Consider the following 20,643-nt stretch of genomic DNA (forward strand, 5'->3'; position numbering starts at 1 on the left):
CAAAAAGGACATACAAGCAGCCTTCGGTGATCCTGGCAGCGCCGTCTCCTCTTGCTATCAATTTGTCAGTCCCTGGTCTTCTGGCAACCAGCACACCAGCGACAGTCCTAGGACAACAAGCACACCAGCAACAGTCCTAGGACGACCAGCACACCAGCAACAGTCCTAGGACGACCAGCACACCAGCAACAGTCCTAGGACGACCAGCACACCAGCGACAGTCCTAGGACGACCAGCACACTAGCGACAGTCCTAGGACGACCAGCACACTAGCGACAGTGCTAGGACGACCAGCACACCAGCGACAGTCCTAGGATGACCAGCACACCAGCGACAGTCCTAGGACGACCAGCACACCAGCGACAGTCCTAGGACGACCAGCACACCAGCGACAGTCCTAGGACGACCAGCACACCAGCGACAGTCCTAGGATGACCAGCACACCAGCAACAGTCCTAGGACGACCAGCACACCAGCGACAGTCCTAGGACGACCAGCACACCAGCTAGACCACTGAACTTAGCCACATTGGGTGTAGCCTCTTGTCTATCTTGGACTGTCACCAGTGATGTCACTAAGGAAATGCACTGCACTGCGGTTTTCAATACTCGAACACTCTGGTGGATCACTGAAAAGAGCACAGTTTCCTGGTGCATGAAAACCATGCACAACATGTTTTATACTTCTAAAATTAGATATGAGAGCTGTTAAACCAGTTCTTAATGTACAGCTGTACATTTATCATTTGTGACAGTAATATAGTGCGTGTCAAAATCAAGCCTGTCTTAATCAGTACACTTCTATGTTTACCTTCAAAGTCCATTACACTCCCATTTAGCATGTCATGAATTCTTATAATTGGATAACTAATTAAACCCTCTAAATATTTATCCACTGATACACTTTCTATAAATGACTAATTTCTCGCAAAACTTAGCACAAGTAGAGGGCCCATGTCCATGAAAATACATTAACAGTTTTCATTATGGCAACTACACCCCCAACATACCTGGATTTGTCTCGGAAAATTATTTCAGGCAAGAAATAAGGTGCTTCCACATTTCTTGTTTCTATTACCTGAAGATGCAAAAGAATGAGAACATTATGGCAAATAAAGGTCGCTTTATGCAGGGGAGACAAATCAGTGAATGAAAACGACAAGATTGTAGTCACGTTATAATGTTAAAGAATATTACAAAACAGATTAGGGAATCCTTTATCCTGGGCCAACAGAGTACCCTAATGTAATCCACGTAGACCCTCATCATCAGGGCAAAAAAATCTTTGTATGTTTGCATTTCACAACACCGCAGTCTTTACTGTTCATGCACGGCTGCACAGACCTTTGGAATACCCACAAATTGTTGTCGCAATCAGAACACTGTTATTGGAAAGGCATTTTAAGAGATTTATAATAGTAGATAGTTGCTGCATGGTCTAGACCTACCATGAAGGGTAGAACCCTTCCTCAACTTCTCCATACAGGGCCGGCTTTAGAGCTGGTGGCGCCCGGTGCGACCATCATTTTAACCCCATGACCTCCTCCTCGAATTCCTGAGTGCCTGTCATCTCTCAAACACATTTACTTTATTTTACAGAGCTGGTTAAGGCTGGCTTCACTAAATCACTCAGCTATCCACATAACATACATATGTGTTCTGTGCAGCAGGCATATTAACCCTCTGAGCTACCTTAGATGAGTCAAAACTGCCAAAAGACAAAACTCTGATCCCTCTATCTAGCAGGAACATTAATCACAAGAGTTAGTGTAACAATTTTATTGCTGCCTGAAAGAAGGACCAGCAAGGAACTATGCAGTAGGTGATTTTAAATCGTATGTTATTGCTAAACACAGTTCCTGCCCTGAGGTTAGTGACCCCTCTCAAAGTCAGCGCCCATGCGGCCGCAACAGTAGCACCGATCTAAAGCCGGTCCTGTCCCCATACACTTCTTCCACTAGCCTCTATCGAGAATCATGCTGATGTGAAGAGGCCATCTTTCTGGAGGTATTACTGCACCTCTTGGACTTTCATGACTTGCTGAATCCACGTTCAGCAACTTCCATAAGGATTTAAAATCTTTGTTTCTTAAGCACAATCAACATATTCTCATTTTCACGTAAGAGCTTCCTCCTTATTTACAACTAACCAGATATGTTTGTGTACCCGTCTTGTCTTTATATACGACTGAGAGGTGAAGGGAGTTGGCACTTGGTCAAAGACAAATAAACAGTGTAACTCTATTGGCTACACAATAAGAATGAGGAATCAGTAAATAAGGTCAAGTAGTTTTATTACAAGTTAGCAGTCAGGTTAATGTAAATTCATCTCAATACTGTGCTGTAAATGGATAGCCAAACCTCCTAAAGACGTTCTGGCGCAACAGTATGAGACAAACAAGAAGTTCAGTCACAGCAATACAAAGAATTAACAGTACAATCTGATGCTCAGAAAAGAGTCTTCTACCTTCTCTTTTAAACATGAGTAAGTCAATTAATTTAGAGTCTAAAATGAATGAGGATGGTTAAATCGAAAAAGGATCTCAAAAAGTCAGAAAAAGGCGGAAGGAAAAAAAATACAGGAAGATTGTGGGAAGGTCTCCATTTCAGAGGACCGGTAAAAGGTTTTCTAAGGATAGGGAAACAAGTGTTAGTCTAAGTCATACTCATCAAGGAAATCAGAAGGGTAAGCATAGAGGTCTGTGCCTCAAAGTCCAAAAGCAAAGTGGCCAACATCAACCACCAGGGGCTCCATTGTCCTTACCATTCTCACGGTGTGAGCTGCAACATTAATAGATTCTCCCAGACCAAACCTGGGAACAACATCGCCCTTAGCTACCTGTAACTACTCCAACATTACTGAATAGAGTTGACACTATGTTCTATGTCAGGGTCTTCTTCTCAGGCTCTCTATCGCTATTACAGTTACATCTATTCTCAAACTAACAAACCATGTGAATGCACCTACAAGGAAAAGACACGCAAACAGAAAGGGAAAACAGTATTTATGCAGAAAGAAATACAGACCTAGTTAAGTCAAGCATCTTATTCAATGGTGCACATTAATATGTGTGGTTTGAGCATATATAGCTACAAATGAATGACACATGGAAATACTCAGATTCAGCATTAGATTCACATTGAGATTTAAGTAAATGTGAAAAAAAATACAACAGGTATAGCTCCCTATAGGTGCAGTTGAGTTAGTCTATTCATCTCTCTTTCTGTTTCAGTAAATTAGTTTTTTCTTTTCGAGGTCGAGGTGGGCGGGACTAAAATAGGCTTTGCCTATTTTGGAAGGGAGGGTTCCTCATGGGTGTCAAGGGGCACAGGTGGAAGGGATGGGAGGGAGGGGGGCACGGGGGGAAATGAAAAAATACTCATCTCACTTTAGGATTTGGTTTTATGGGCCGTTGGTTCTAGCTCCAAGAGTCAGAAGATATGGCGGGAGTAGCGACCCAGGGTAGGAAGAAAAGCTCAGGAGACCGAGATTAGAAATGAAATATTTAGAACTCTCCGAGGCTCAGATATGCATTTTGCAAGAGACACACTTGACTGCTGAGGAAGCTAGGAAACTCTTTGAAAACATTTTTTGGGTCGAAAGCTTCTGCACTTCCGGTCAAACAACAAATACCCGAGGAGTTGCAATTTTAACAAAACGGGGTCAGCATGTTCGATAAAATCTTTCCAGACAGACCATACTGGGAGATGGGTCATCGCACATTTGGACCTGGAGGGTATGGATTTGGTTTGTGTGTCTTTTTATGGCCCAAACATGGATGATCCAACATATATTAATAAAATGTATTCCAGGTTAATTTTGGAGAATCTCCCTATAATTATAGGGGGGGACTTTAATGTCCTCCTAGACACCAATAAAGATAGGTCAAACCGGTGCCACTACATAGGGGCACCTCATATTCGGCGTGCAATGAAAAATTTAATGCACGGTATGGGGTTGGTAGATGTTTGGAGAGAGGTGAGGGGTGATGATGTTGGGTTTACGTTTTATAGCAAAAGGCATCACCATTTCTCAAGGATTGACTACATACTTATGAGTTGTGATCTTTTGTCTGGAACAACTGCTATATCCATTCTCCCCATTCACCTTTCGGATGATGCCCCTGTTCTATTTTCTTGTAAAAGAATAATGAAGGTAGCCCAGATTAGATGGACTCTAAACAGGAGAATATTATCTGACCCTGAAATTATCTTGGCCATTAGGGCCTCCTCCTCAGAGTTTTTTTAAATCAATATCGGCTCAACATCTGTTGGAGTGGTATGAGATACCTTTAAGGCCAACCTTAGAGGTAGGCTACATGGGCTCATATCCGCTAAAAATAAAGCTGAAGGCCGTGAATTAAAACTGAGAGAAGATAATATTAGGAAGCTGGAAGCCGATCTTCTCCTTGTAGGGAATGGTCCCCCCGAAAGAGTTGGTAAAGTGCAGGAGGATCTTGAAACAGCTAGGTCAGAATATAGAGGTAAACTAGATGAGAAATGTAGGGCTCAATGGCTGAATAAAAATATGGATAACTTCGAAAATGGCGAGAAGGCCGGTGCCTTGCTGGCATGGAAGGCCAGAACGGACCGCACAAAAAACAACATAAGTGAGTTAGTTATTAATAATAGAGGAGATAAATCCACAGACAAAGGACATAAAAAACTGCCTGCTCTCGCTTTTCACAGACCTCTATAAGGAGGACTTGAATCCCTCAAAAAATCAAATTCAGACCTGGCTGAGTTCTAAATCATTACCATCCCTAACGCAGGAGGGTAGGGAACTCCTGGACTCTCCCATCTCGCTGGAGGAAATTAAAATGCAAATTAACCTATCAAAAAACAAGAAAGCAGCAGGCCTGGACGCCCTCCCGAATGAGATCTATAAACTTCTCGAGGAGAAGATTACACCAACATTGGGTTCCTTATTTCAATCAATTTATAGCTTATCGGGGCAAATACCAAACTCATGGAGAGAGGCGATTATTGTATTAATACCTAAACCCGGGAAGGACCCACTGAGGGCTGACTCCTATCGGCCAATCTCCATGCTAAATTCCGACTATAAAATCTTTATGGGTATCTTGGCCGGGAGATTGGCCAAATTGGCACCTGGGTTAGTCAGCTCCGACCAAACGGGGTTTATTGGTGGGCGTTTTATTCAAGAACAGACACAGCTCCTCATTGGCAATATCGATCTTGCCACAGTAAGAGCTGAACCCTTGGCGGTAATCACTTTAGATGCCGCCAAGGCATTTGATAGGGTCTGTTGGGCCTATCTTAGGGAGGTGTTGGAGGTTATGGGTATAGGGCCTGTGTTTATTCATACGCTTAGACAATGTTATCAAGGTGCCTCGGCAAAAATATTGGTCAACGGGACTCTTACTCCTAGTTTTGAGATTCAGAGGGGGACCAGGCAGGGTTGTCAGATCTCTCCACTGTTCGACATATATATAGAGCCGTTGGCCCAGGCAATAAAGCTAGATGACCAGATTCACCCCTTTAAATCTCAACAGTATACATCTAAATTAGCATTATATGCGGACGACATTATCCAGATGCAACAATGCCAAGGGTGGAGGCCCTCCTGGGGAAGTTTGGCTCAATTTCCGGGTATCTAGCCAACTCCACCAAGACGGAGGTAATGTGCTGGAATATAACAATGGACGGGGCAGACCAGCACAGAGTTTAAATACCTTGGCATTGTTATAGTCAACGATCTGGATAGAATTGCCCCCTTGAATCTGAAAAGGGTTACTAATGAATTGGATCGTCTATTTGCAAGGTGGAAAAATCTCCCATCTTCGGCAAGGTGAACTTAGTCAAAATGACTGTCCTTCCCAAGTTAACATATATTTTTAATGCAATTCCCCTGAGGTTTCCTCAACATGACATCTCCAAAATACAGGGCAAGATCGGGAGCTTTATTTGGGGTGATAAGGGAGTGAGGTTGTCCTGGAAGAAGTTGAGGCGGAAGTTGCTTAAAGGTGGGTTAGCCCTTCCGGATATTAGTTGGTATCAAATAATAATAATAATAATAATAAATCATTTATAGAGCGCCTGGCTACACATAGAACAGTGTGTCCCGCGCTAATCACTGATAAATTCTACAGAGGAACGAGGCTAACGGGATTATGAAAGGGGGAAAAGGAGTGTTTTTAGTTTCCTCCGGAATCCTATTTCAGATGGCTCCATCCTAATGTTCAGTGGTAGAGCATTCCAGTATTTGGGGGCTAGGTGCCTAAATGAGCGTCCGCCCATTCTGGCCCTAAGAATACGAGGTGTTTTAAACAGCATCGCGCCAGAAGATCTTAAATTGCGCGTAGGGCGATGTATGGCCAGGAGGTTCTTAAGGTAATCCGGACCTTTGTTCTGGGCTATGCGATGTGCGTAGCAGAGGGCTTTGAATTTAATACGCTCCCTGACAGGAAGCCAGTGGAGCTTAGCTAGGGCAGATTTCCCTGATGCTCTGCGTGAGAGGCCAAGCACTTGACGTGCGGCAGCATTCTGCACGCACTGCAGTTGGTGAAGTGCTTTTTGGGTTAGCCCTAGTAGCAAGGCGTTGCCGTAGTCAAGGTGAGGAGTCACTAGGGCGTGGACAATGGTTTTTCTAGCTACTGCAGGTAGTAGGTCTAGGACCTTACGAAGGACCTTAAGTAGGCCAAAGCATCCCCCTGTGACTTTCTGAACGTGGGTCTTGTACGAGAGGTCGGTGTCCAACATAACACCAAGGTTACGTACCGACTCCCTCGGAATGGGGGGGTCTCCAAGTTCACTGGGCCACCATAGCCTTGACCATGTAGATGTTGCTCTCCCGACCACAAACAACTCTGTCTTTTCACCATTGAGGCGTAGGCAGTTGTCATTCATCCATACTGCCACTGCTGACATACAGTTCGAGAAGTTGCTGGCGTCTTGACTACGGTCGGGTGTGAGTTTAAACACCAACTGGGTGTCGTCAGCGTAGCTAACAATGTCCACCCCAAAAGCCTCTACCACGCGAGCCAGGGGTTCCATATAGATGTTAAACAAGATGGGGCTCAAACTCGAGCCCTGAGGAACCCCATGGCTTACCTTGCGTGGGGAAGATCTGAAGGGAGGACAGTGTAGCTGAAAGCTTCTGTCAGCCAGAAAAGACTTCAGCCAGGCTAGCGCTGACCCCGTCACCCCCATCTCCGTCAGGCGAGACATCAGCGTGGAGTGCAGCACAGTGTCAAACGCTGCACTCAGATCTAATAAAACTAATGCTGCTGTCTCGCCTTCATCCGCTATCTGCCTCATGCGCTCAGTGGAATATAGAACGGCTGACTCTGTCGAGTAACCGGTTCTAAATCCAGATTGGGATGAGTGAAGATGGGTATCTTCTTCTAGGTGTTTCATAAGCTGTTTATTAGCAATTTTCTCCACAATCTTCGCACAGAAGGGAAGAAGGGAGACGGGGCGAAGGTTTTGCAGTTGTAATAAGGGGATGTTGGGTTTTTTCTTTAGGGGAATGCCTGGGCAGTCTTCCATGCTTCCGGTACATGACATTCTTGAAAAGACAGAGTGATCATGTGGCTAATATGGTCGATTAGCATGCTCTCCATAACACCTTTACACCGCGCCACTGGGCATGTGTCAGATGGAGATCCGGATTGAATGCTTTTGACAATTCCCAGAAGTTCGTTTCTTTCTGGCGTTGTAAAGCATGATAGCCGCGATTTTTGTGTGGGAACTGCTACATTAACCCCAGGACTGGTTGGCAGGTTGTTAACAGCTGTAAAGGTGTCATAAATTTTCATCAAGGTATCAGGTGGCATTTCAAGTTAAAGCCGTCATAATGCTTTTAAGGAAAACCCTAACTTCATCCTGGGGTCCCTTCTCAGGGAGTAGATAAACAATGTTGATGGAGGCAGAACTGAAGGGTTTCTTTATAAATTTGGAGCAAACAAATTTTTCAAGAAGGTGCGCCTGAAGATCTTGAAAAATGCGCTAGAAATATGGTGCAAAGTAAGGACTAGGTGCGAGATAGGGTACTATTCAGACCACGCTCCCATTTGGGATTCCCCGGGGACTCCTCTTTGTCTTAAAGACGGTTTGGGTGCCCCTATCAGGGAGGCAGGAGTCTCCATTTGGTCAGACCTGGGGGATACCAATGGGATCCATTTGTGGGAAACACTAAAACCTAAGATAGGCCCTGGGTTCTCTAAATTTAAGTTTCTGCAATTGAAATCATGGTTAGAGGAAGAGAGTGGGGGTATAATGGGTGACTGGGAGACTGAGAATCTCTTCATGTCAGAACATCAGATTAAGAGAGAGGTATCAGTTTGGTACAGAAAAATGGTTGAAGCAGATGATAAAGACATTCCATCACAAGCTCTGGTGTGGAGGCAATCTCCCTTTGAATCCATAGTAGAGGAATTATTAGAACCTTCCTTAAATCTTTTATATATATACACCAAATCTGCCAGCCTAAAGAAAAACCATTTCTTCGTAACCAATCGCATCTATTATACCCCAGCCAAAATAGCAAAGTTCGCCTCAATCCCCGAGCCAAAATGTTATAGATGCATGGCCCCTATAGCGAATGATATACATGTTTTTTTTTAATGTGAAAAATTGGCATCATTTTGGGAAGGCATCAGAGGCTTCTTGCTCAGGATTTTTGGTACCAAAATCACGGTTAATGGGACTCTAGTCTTTTTTGCTGACGATCGCTTATCAACAAAAAACTTGGTTGAAAGAGATAGAGGACTATTACTGTGTTTGATCCTACTAGCGCACAGGGAGAGCTGCCTGAAATGGAAAGACCCTAACCCCCCCAAGAACGGAAGATTGGCTGAATTCTGCTTTTGCAATGGCTCGCCTTGATCTAACTAGCGTTGGTAACATCTTAAATTGCCTCTGGCAACCCCTTATCATCATGGGTACAGAGCTGAGTGTGTAGATACTGTTGTGCGAAGGCTCCCAGTCCTATGATTACACCTTAAACTCCAGTATAAGGAGTTGGTCTGGGGACCTAAGCATCCGCAGTTGGCCGGAGGGAGCCTAGGTCCACGACAACGGCTGTAACACTCTGCAAATGCTCAAAGGTGAGAGGAGGACAAAAAAAAAAATACAGGAAGATTGTGGGAAGGTCTCCATTTCAGAGGCCTGGTCAAAGGTTTTCTAAGGATAGGGAAACAAGTGTTAGTCTAAGTCATACTCATCAAGGATATCAGAGGGGTAAGCATAGAGTTCTGTGCCTCTCAAAGTCCAAAGGAAAAGTGGCCAACATCAACCACCGGGGCTCCATTGTCCTTACCATTCTCACGGTGTGAGCTGCAACATTAATAGATTCTCCCAGAACAAACCTGGGAACAACATAGCCCTTGGCTACCTCCTAACTCCTCGCAACATTACTGAATAGTGTTGACACTCTATGTTCTATGTCAGGGTCTTCTTCTCAGGCACTCTATCGCTATTACAGTTACGTCTATTCTCAAACTAACAAACCATGTGAATGCACCTACAAGGAAAAGACACGCAAACAGAAAGGGAAAACAGTATTTATGCAGAAAGAAATACAGACCTAGTTAAGTCAAGCATCTTATTCAATGGTGCGCATTAATATGTGTGGTTTAAGCATATACAGCTACAAATGAATGACACATGGAAATACACAGATTCCGCATTAGATTCACATTGAGCTTTAGGTAAATGTAAAGTAACTGAATGCACGAATAGAAGTGTAACTTAGAATTACATTATGAATACCAATGCTAAACGTTAGTGCAATTGCTCTTGTTTATAAAGTAAATACATGTTAATAGTGTAAGGATGGTTCAATGAAAAATCTCCAAAGACTACAATTAATGTAATAAGATTAAGGCACACAGTATATATGAATCTTTATTTCTACAAGTAATGCACTTAATTTCTTAATTCAAGTGCAACCCTTTACATTAATGAAGTAAGAACACACTGAATATGTAGAGCTAAATGCATGTATATATTGTGTATTTGTGATGTGTAGGGGTGGAGCCAAAATGACGCTGCTCCAGATCTCTTTAACTGTCCATTCCTATCTCACTCTGGTGCCAATCCTGCGCTCTGGCTCTTACTTCTGATGGTAGCCTCTGGTCTTTGAGTTTATTGCACCATTTCCAGCCCTAGATTCACAGGCTTAGTCAACCTCCTTGTGGTTTCACATGTCAAACTGCTTCAATCAGAATTATTTTGCACATTACTTTCTCCTCACACATTCTTTTCTGTTTCTCCTGCACCTAGGCAAGCCTTCATGTAGCTTGTGAACTGCTACCTGCCTGTCTGCCTGAACGCATATTTGCCTGTCTGTTTCTGCCCCTTGGTGCACAGTGCATTGAGTCACTGGGAACCATGGCACAGCTTCTATGCTGCACTGTGAGTTGCTACTCGCTTGTCTGTGTCCTGTGTTTACCTGGTTGAATCCGGAGTTGTTTTTTCCTCCATCCATGGATATCGCTTAAACACCATCCGTGGCTGGCTGTGTCCCTGCATCTAACATCCATCTGCTTTGCATCGCACCCGGTCGTTATCTCAATCTCATCACATAGATATGTCTTTGTCAGACGTCCAAGAAACCAATGGCCACACGGTCTCCTTCATCAAAAGCTCTGGACCTCAACACTATTCCCATTAGCACATATTTTGTCCTTCCACTGGCCCTTTTTTTGTTTTACTTTTACATTACAGAGGAACGCTAAGTGTTAAGTTGTCAAACTGGCGACTCTTGGCACCGGCTGGACATCCTAAGAATATAAATACCGCGCTGCACCACTCAGTTTTCAAACAGCCCCAGAGAGTAACTACATCACGCAACCCGAAGGTCTGCTGGTCACGCCGAACTTTACTCCATTGCGAGCCAGTTTTAGCTACGATACGTTCTTAAGGTTGGCTTTCTACAGGCTTTTTTGTCATATAATGTACTGTGCTCACTCCTCGAATTGTCTTTTAAGGTGAAGGGAGAGGCCTATAAAAAATGCATACAAAAGAAGAAAGAAAAATATAAACGGCAACGGCCGATGTTATAAAGGGTTTGGGTTCTGCAAGTTAAGCAATCATTTCAAAGTCCATACAAGAAGTCTGAATACTGGATTTATTTTTCAGTTTTTATGCCTAAAATGATAGAAGACCTTTCAGGAGTTTAAATGGTGACAGGTGCAAGAAGGTATGTGTAAAGTGGGTTCCAAAGGCCGCTGCAGGGAAGTACAATATTACAGCACAAGTTGTAAGCATGATTTCGACGGCCAGGTACTACAGGGAGGGAAGCATATGATGACTTCATCACAGGTCTTTTTTTTCCTTTCACTTGCCAAGCAGGGGCTGACATAGAACTCCATCACCAGGTCCAGCATGAACAAATTCATAAAAAGTGTAAGGATGCTAAGTTAATCCAGATCTTCAAAGTATCACAATTAAGCATTTAAAATAGAAAAAGTGCCCTCCTTCTCGGGTGCGAATCTCACTCAAATGCTGTCACACAGAGCGGGGTGGGAGATCTTTGAGGAATATAGCCATTGAGCCTCTTCGGCATCTTAAGGATCTTACCATGATGTGGATCTGACACTGTAAGAACTGACAGGGACACCTATGAGAAAGCACAGCGTTGTGACAGAAGGTTAAGGATGCTTTAAGTCAATCAAGAAAAGGCAGCCATCTTCTGATGGCATTAGAGATTGGGTAGTTTATTTATTGTAATGAGAGTGGATGGAGAGAGATTAATGGAGCCAGAGATTAGAAATGCTGAAACTCTCCATAAAAGGCTGTACTGAAGTGGGCACTTACAACTCTTAACAATGCTTCTTATGCTACGTAAAATGACTAGACTCTTCACAATGGTGTAGAAGAGGGACATCCTTTTCTATCAAGCAGGCACTGATAAATATTATAAAGACATCAGCAATTTCAGAGTTACCCTTCAAAATCTACCAATCAATGTTGAGAGAATCTTTACCTATCAGGATCGTCTGGCCTATTCTTAAGTTGTGCCTTTTGTTGAAATACGTTTCCAATGTTGTGACCTAATAAAATATGAAAAGAATGGAGTCCATAGCTCTCTTCTCTGTTGTTAGTGAATACATCCAGTAATCTAGCTATAGTTCAAGACCTCTTATGGTTTATGTTCATAAAATGATACAATCATTTGCCAGGCGATTACAATTATAAAGTATACTTTATAAAAGGCCTTATGCCAGTTTTACGTTTTTGAAGTCATGTAAGCAGGTGTTATAATTTAGTGGTACTGTATTTATCAGCATTGTTAGATGAACATCACAGGTGGACCTGCCGAAATGAAAACTTGTATAGATTTCAGTAGCAAGTGCTTAACTCGATGAGCTATTTCGCTGCAACATTGGATTAAGTGGTCAGACTGATTTCGTGTCAGGATTCCATTGAGGCTTCCTTTCAGCAAAAGGTGCCATAGTATTAGGGACGAAGGCGATGGGGTGAAGGACTGGTTATTTTTCTTGAAGAGAGAACCTGTCCACAGAAACCACTGGGGCAGCCTAGGTAGACTAGAGTGATTGAACTTGGTGGCAAAGGCAGACTACAGCCTTGTGCGGGGTGGACTGCACAAAAACGATAAAACTTCCATACAAAGATAATGCTACCGACTTCCTGTGCCTCCCAAAAAAACTAAGCGGAAAGGTTTTAGGAAAAACAATTGGAACTTGTAAAAAAAATGCTACAAAAATAGGCCTAAGTGGTTTGAGAAATGGTACTGTCTTTTCTCCCCGCGCCCCCCCCCCCCCCCAAACAATGTTGAGACCCATTCTAGATCTTCAGGGTCTCAACATGAAAGAAGATACACTCAAAATGGTATCAGAAATGCTAACAGGAGTGGATGGTGCCTAGTTTCATAACCTAGGCCCCATACTAAATGAACAATTAAAATCTTACTGCACCACCTTGAAGCCACTTCTAAGATATCAAATGGTTCCCACTGCAAGTATCTATTTAAATTCAAGGTACTCTGCCTTTGGAAGAAGTGTTTATTCAACCAGAGCCTGGCAAACAAGACTTAACAAAAATCATCCTGATTTGAAGCTGTGCTCTGTTAGTTGAACTTTATGTCCAAAAAATACACTTGACCTCAAACTTACAGTGGGCATACTTTCTAGCAGAATCCAAGTAGAACTGGAGGCAAGGCCTATAGGCAAAGGCCTTCATTTGACCATGCCCTATTCTGAATTCTTAATTGGCTGCTCTGCTGCAAATGAAGGGAGTAGGAACTCTGACCTTTCTACATAGTCACCCCAAGGTTTTTCCCTTTTTCTGGACCCTATTTTTTCTGGACCTAAAACTCTGATCACTGTTACCTTTGGTGTACAGGACTAAAGTGCCTGTGCTCCCCTTGAAACCTGGTTAAATTGACTTACCCTAATTGACTTATACATGGGACATATAGGCACAATAAATATGGTATAGAAAATTAACCTAGGGCCCGGAAGCTAAATGCCACCTGTGGACTGCAGCACCTATTGTGCCATTCATAGAGTGGACCTAGAAAACATGGCTTGTGCCCTACCATATGCAACTGACTACAGCAGCCTAAACATCTGTCATCATCACACCTGTCAATATAACCTTTTTTTGAAGGTAGGAAACCCTGCTTTTAAATATTAGCAAGTCACTCGTACATCTAGCTGGCCATAACGTAGGGTGGCTGATATTAAGAGTGAAACATCTGAAATTAAAATAGGCATGTTCCTCCAGTGACTAGGTCCCAAAATATATTTTTGCTGGCAGGGCTAAAGTTGAATCCTTGAAAATGTCAAAGTACAGAAGTTTTGACAGGAAACAGCTACAATTGTTATTCAAGACTATTTCTCATAATTATTAAAATTGAAATTAATCTGTGAACTTTAACATTTAAAAGTAACTTTTAGAAAGTTACCTTTTCCCATCAAAAGCTCCTGAAGGCTAATCTGCATTAGCTCTCTAGCAGCTACCCAGCCAGTGTTTGGATCTAATGAGGTATAAACTGCTGACTGAGCAGGAGCAATGGCCTGGGTACTGGGAGGTGTTTTGTCCCCTTGCTGAAAGACCAGTTAAGTTGGATCTAAGAATGTCATTAACTTGTGATTTACCTTCCCTTTCACAAGAAAATGTAACCTGAGACCTAGGGAAGGCAACCCTCTGCCCCCCAGCCATGCTGGCACCAAAGTCCTGTGGGGCATGAGCTACTCAAGTGATCACAGATAAGGGGACTGCTCATTTCCCTGGCCAATTTTTTGGGTGGGCTCACACGCTCTGTACAAGGGAGGAAGAGTTTCTCCATCTTGCATTTTAGGAGTAAGGGGCACTGTGGGACTAATGGCTTTGGGGCAAACAGGAACTGCTGATAAAAGGGACACAGTATCCCCCGAAAACCTTTTCCCCATTGGTTAGGTAGTGTCCAGGAGTCCACCCCCTGGTTAAAATCAACCATAATTGTGTCACCCCCAAGAAACTCTCCTCAGAAAACCTTCTGAACCTGCAGAAGATGAGAAGAGGACTGGACCTGATGTCTGTGTCCTGAAAGAAGTCCTGAAGGCTGTACCTGCAACCTCTTGCACCCAGGACAAAGACGTGGACTCAAAGGGTCATTTGACTAATCTCCTGTGTGACTAAAGAGACACAACAAGCTGCAGGAGGCCTTTTCCCCCCAAAATGACCACTCAACCTGTAACAACTGTATCTAGACACGTTCTTGATGGAGTCCTCTGCCAGAGCGAGTGCTAGTCCCTAAGTGCTATTCCTGAGGTCCTGGTAACCTTAAAAATAACCCTGAGAAGCTGCTCCAGAAACCATGAAAACTTAAGTCTTTCAAGACCTCTGGTGCTGTCAGGAGTACGTCTCTACAATGGTGTGCCATTTTGATGCACTTTCAAAGGATACTGCTTCACGCTAGTCCTGTAGGAGAATTTTGAAAACCATAAAAAAGACTTAGTCAGTAGGTAACATTTTTGACCATGTCAAACCTTCTTGGAGTATCAGACTTGTTCTCCTTCAGTGTCAGTCTGAAATCGCACCAAGGCTCTGGTCTACCATTTCCATGGACTATAATAGGTGCTTAATGCTTTTGGCGCTATTGTTACCTAAAACTTTAAAAGTTTAGATCGCTGGTTCCCCTTATTGGATGTTTTTGTTGTTTTGGTGTCATTTTGTTTGTTCCATTTTACTCTATTGATTTAATTAGGTTTGGGACTTTTATTATTTGGGGAGGTGTGGCTGTCAGTGTTGTGGTACCGTATAAGTACTTCACACATTGTCCTAAGCTAAGCCTGTCTGCTCTGTACCAAAGCTACCAGAAGATGCGCTGAGGTTAATTTAGCGACGTTGGAGCTCATTCTGACAAGTTAATAATATTTCTTGAGGTGGGCAATAACCCACCCAAAATAATAATCCATTTTCTTACAAAGCGTTTTTTCTACTCAAGTTTTTAACCTGGTTTTCGTCAGGACCAAGAACAAGGAAGGTGGACGGTCTGCACCCCCTATAAGGCGCACCCAATCCTAACTCCTTGTGACCATGTAAGCAACAAATCGCTAATGGTGAAAGCTCTAACCACACTGGCTGCTCTACTGCACATAAGAGCTCTGGAAGGTTGTCCCATAGGTTTGGGACTTTTACTATTTGGGGAGGTGTGGCTGTCAGTGTTGTGGTACCGTATAAGTACTTCACACATTGTCCTAAGCTAAGCCTGTCTGCTCTGTACCAAAGCTACCAGAAGATGCGCTGAGGTTAATTTAGCGACGTTGGAGCTCATTCTGACAAGTTAATAATATTCCTTGAGGGGGCAATAACCCGCTCAAAATAATAATCCATTTTCTTACAAAGCGTTTTTTCTACTCAAGTTTTTAACCTATGGGACAACCTTCCAGAGCTCTTATGTGCAGTAGAGCAGCCAATGTGGTTGAAGAAAGAAGTAAAAATGCAGTTAAGCAAAACGTGTATGCCTTAGCTGCTGAGTTCCAGCGCTTTGTTGTCCAAGAGATTTTATTGCGCTATAAAAGTACTGATGATGTTAATTATGTTGATTCTGTACAAAAGGGAGCAGATGGTCATTCATTTAGAAGATACTACAGGCCACAACAAAAGAAAGTTTAAGGGCTAACTACAAAAAGCTGCCTCGTTGATGGCGGGCAATGCCCTGAAACAATAATGGAACAGGGCTGAAAACCTTATACTAGGAGAAATTGCACAAGTTTAACAGGTCAAATTGGCAGTTTGAAAATCTGCTGCGCCAGGCTACAATGGTAAGCCTAAGGTCGAGTTTGTTGCGTCACTGCGGTTTGTGGCGCAAAGTGGGCTTCAGCACCGTGGTGACATATAGCTCACAGGCCCTAGTGTCTTGAAGGTAAGTTAAATATGTCAATTAAGTGTATACCAATGTCATCATGTTTCAAGGGGGAGCACAGGCACTTGGCCTCTGGTTAGCAGGGCTAAAGTGTACACTCTTCTATGGCCAACAAAAAGAGTGAAAACAAAATCTGAGGAAATATCACACAAAAGATGGTTATTTCCAACAATACCAAACATTAGTAAAATCAAGTACATTTTGAACAAACTTTACCAGTGAAGAGAATGGAACTATTTTAGGCAGCTGTGAACAATGTGCACAGGACATATGACGTCACTAAAAGGGAAGGGAGCCAATGGGTGAAGAAGGAGGGTTCATTGCACCACTCATAAACTAACAAAAGAGAGAGCAAGGGATCGTGTTCACACTGAGTGAACGGAGAGTACTCCTGATCCCCGGAGTATCAATTAATTAAACAAATGGAGGAGTACCACCATAGAGAATTCGGGAAAATTCCTAATGGGGTGTGTAGAAGACAAAAGGAAGGGATTTATCCTTTTGAAAAAAAAACCCTCACTCACCAACCTAGTGGTGAAATGCTTTATCATCGGGGTCCACCCTGATGGCCTAACGTCACCAGGCTGTGCTACAACACCTGAATTACAGTGGAGCAGGTTGTGGGTGTAAAGTGCAAAAGAAGGTGTTAAAAATTGTCCTGGTTTAACTTAGTGGGAAGATAAATTTTATTTACAAGCAACTGGACAATGTTAAAATAAAAATTTAAAAAAAAAGGTGATGAGATACTGTAAGGGTAAATTATGACCCAAAGTATCTATGTATGTGATCTGGTCTACATGTTTCAACCTTAAAGGAATGTGCCAGGTTTTCGTCAGGACCAAGAACAAGGCAGGTGGACGGTCTGCGCCCCCTATAAGGCGCACCCAATCCTAACTCCTTGTGACCATGAAAGCAAAAAATCGCTAATGGTGAAAGCTCTAACCACACTGGGTGAGCGTGGTGAGTAAAAGAAAAAAGACTCCTATTGTAGTGTCTTTTAGCATCGGAGGGCAGGGGGTGGTGTCACCTCGGTTAGGAACATATTAGTTTTGCCGTGGTGGTTAAGGCCATTACCTACATCCAGACCGCTGCCCCGCTACCACTCAACATGCTGCAAGGTGGCAGAAGCAAAATGTGAATGACAATTTAACACACCAATGAATGAAGCCCACCGACCAAAAGCCCCTCTTTTTATGTATATGATGTACGTTTTTTGGGGGCGAAAACAATAGACTGTAAAGACACTAAAGCTGTTTCAAAGACCAGATCTCAAAAGCAGTCTTCGAGGCCATCATTCTCGCTTGGCTGGATTAACAAACCGCACTCTATTGGAGTTCACCCAAACCCCAGCCAGTGATATACACTACTACAAATTATATGAAACTTATCTGCCTGCACGATGTTAGTGTTACACTGGCTCCTTGGATGTCTATTTTATTGCAGACCTCTGATGCAGCACAAAAGCTGATCTTGCCTTGCACAACATCTAAACCTATCTCAACAATGAAAACATAAATGTGCACTTTGCACACGACTAGAAAAACAACACTGAAACTGAGAAAAGTTGATGTACCAGCACTGTAATAGTGTGCTTGACTAGGAAGAAACACTACAATTAATCAAAGTGAATTTAAGATGTTTTGGTAACTGATTACCTTGTATTATTAACAGATGTTATGAAAAACTAATGATAAAACTTAGCATTTCTATGGATTTCCTTGCAAAGTGCCATAACAAACTCGACATTGGTGCAAATCGTATACGCAGAGTTACATGTCTGAAACTTTCAATATAAGTGCCTAACATAATAAAGATCCTTTATTAATCAAAACTAATCAACACTATTTTATTTAAATGATCTTTAGAAATAGTTTACACGTTGCTACTTTTTGAATTAGTGGTACTAGGCCACAGTTGAAGATTTCTGTGTAACCATAACTGACAACCTTATAAAATGCTCATATATAATATGTGTGATCGATTTTACTATGCTACTTTAAGTTTTATTTTATTCAATAAGAAATGCTAACTAAATTACGTTTAAGATGTCTTTTCTCCTTTGCCTTCTTTATTTCACACCCTTGTGCAATTGACTTTGTTACGTTCTTAAATGTTGCTTATTAGTTCTTCTGCATGCGACATTCCTTTGGAAACCTAAACTTTTCTTTACATCCCTTGGTGCATGAATGGTGGGAACCCAAACTTTGAACTATGTCCATGAAGTGCAACAATGTAAATAAGCTCTTTGTTGGCTAACCTGTGAGGATGGAATGGACAGTCGTTTATCAAGATGTGCATGGGAAAATATGCTAAAGTATCAATTCACACCTGAAAGACGGAAGGATTATCACATGACTATCAGACCATTGTGGACCGACCATTGATGTCATAATGGCAAATATGAACTATAGAACAGCGTCACGCAGGAGGAGGAAAGCTTACGCCCAAGTTCTGGTGACCCTCGTTTCGCTATTCTTGCCTCCAGTCTGCCTACCGGACTTATCTTTTATGCCTCTTGCCTTTTGCCCCTGCTGATGATTTATCCTGTTGGACGATAAGGAGAAGTTTGGTGAGGAAACAGCCTTGAACTTTCCTGATTTATGCTCTATTCCCATAGACTTTTCCCCCCTAGTGGACTTTAACTTGATCCCTTTGCCCATTCTAAGAGAACCTTTGTGAATCAATCTCCTGCTTTTCTAGATGGTAGAAATGATTGATTCAATTTAGGGACATATTTACTTAACTATATGGGTGGTTTTATATTCTGAACTGTTAGATTAATGAATGAGCTTCTTAAAATGTTCCTTAAATGCATGATTTTGGATCTTTAATAACCAAATTATCTAAGGTTGTCTGAGTCTTATTGTGTCTAATGTTCTTTTCGCAGAAACTGTGCATATTTTAAATGTACAACAGAGAGTGTCAGATTATTCTTAGAACATCAGGTTATTTTGCTTTTGTTCTGTGTAGCCACAGCAAAGCTTTTGGTTTGTATGAATATTGTTAGACTAAACTTCTTTAGGAGGTTCGGTCTACCAATTGCAATACTTTATTTTTACTGCACGGTTTTGAAAGTAATACACTTGAACCTGATCACCAATTCGTGAGTTGGCTACCAATTATGGTCCTCAATGGGTAGCTGACAGTTGGACATTCTGATTTCTCACTCCTCACTACAATAGAGAAAAAAGGTCCATAGGAGGACATTCGCCTCTGAAGTGAAGAATTGAAATCAGTAGAAATCCTACCCATATGGGCCCAGTAGGAGTGTTAAGGTTAAATTCAAAAGTCTATAGCTTCTGCTGCAACACCTCCAATAGCTTCCTTTAAGTAAACATATGTTTGTAAAAGCCTGTTGACCATGCTTTTGATCAGCAAAGACCAGCATAAATTCAAATCAAAGTAAGACTATACACCACCAAGAGGCATGTACTTCAGCACTGTTGAATAATTCCTATTCTTAATAAGGGGAGAATTGGAACTGTTCCTTCTTTCTGTAGGCCTTCAATGAATAAAATGCTCTACTACCCCATTTAGAACACTGGAATGTTGGGAGCTCCATTGAAGAAAATTAAGTGGCTCAAGGCCGCCCATAATAGCTGATGTAAGCCTTCTGCTCCGACATTCCAATGTTTTTCTTTCTGTTTCTTACTTTTTCTTTTAGAACATTCTACCCTCCGTAGGAGTAATGTCTTAACCCCTCCGATGGGTCGGACGCGTGGGAGCCATCCAACGCATTAGTGCTCATGTGCGTCGGAGAGCTCCCACGCGTCCAACACCATGGCACTGTGCATCCCTATGGTGCGGGCCCCAGAGGGATTGCCTTTACCCCGCAAGAGCCTCGGGAGCTGGGGAAGAGCTTCCCCAGCCTCCGAGCCCCCCCAGGATTTCCCTGAAATGACGATCAGGGCGCACGTTGCACTGACGTCATTTCAGTGAAACCAAAACTGAAATGAGCCAAGAGGTTCATTTCAGTTTCCCTTTCTACGTGCTCAGTGGGCTATCTCAGCCCCCTGAGCATGTAGAAAGACGGGAGCGGTATCGTTGGAAAGGGGTAATCTCCCTTTTCCAATGGTCCCCAGTGGGTCCATGCTTGGGGATCGCCCCAGGAGGGTGATCCCCAAGCAGGGATCCACCCACTAGGCAACAGGGAGGGGGGAGCGACCCCTTGGGCAAGGGCCTTTGCTCCCCCATATTAAAATTGGCAAATGTAGTCTTTCTGCCCCCCTGGGGGGCAGATGGGGCAGTAGCCCACTAGATACCAGGGATCTGTGTTTACATATTAATTAAGGGTGGGGGTTGT

General features: G+C 42.9%; 1 protein-coding gene across 1 annotated transcript in view; it reads right to left on the minus strand.

The window, feature by feature from the left end:
- The window catches only part of EFR3A (EFR3 homolog A), a 1,274,477-nt gene that overhangs the window by 252,648 nt on the left and 1,001,186 nt on the right, over positions 1-20,643 (minus strand). Inside the window, exon 18 of the mRNA XM_078686747.1 lies at positions 1,010-1,077. Within this exon, the coding sequence (XP_078542873.1) occupies positions 1,010-1,077 (68 nt within the window). The remainder of the gene's footprint in view (positions 1-1,009; positions 1,078-20,643) is intronic.

Source organism: Lissotriton helveticus, chromosome 4_1, assembly GCF_964261635.1.
Source record: "Lissotriton helveticus chromosome 4_1, aLisHel1.1, whole genome shotgun sequence".
NCBI lineage: Eukaryota > Metazoa > Chordata > Amphibia > Caudata > Salamandridae > Lissotriton > Lissotriton helveticus.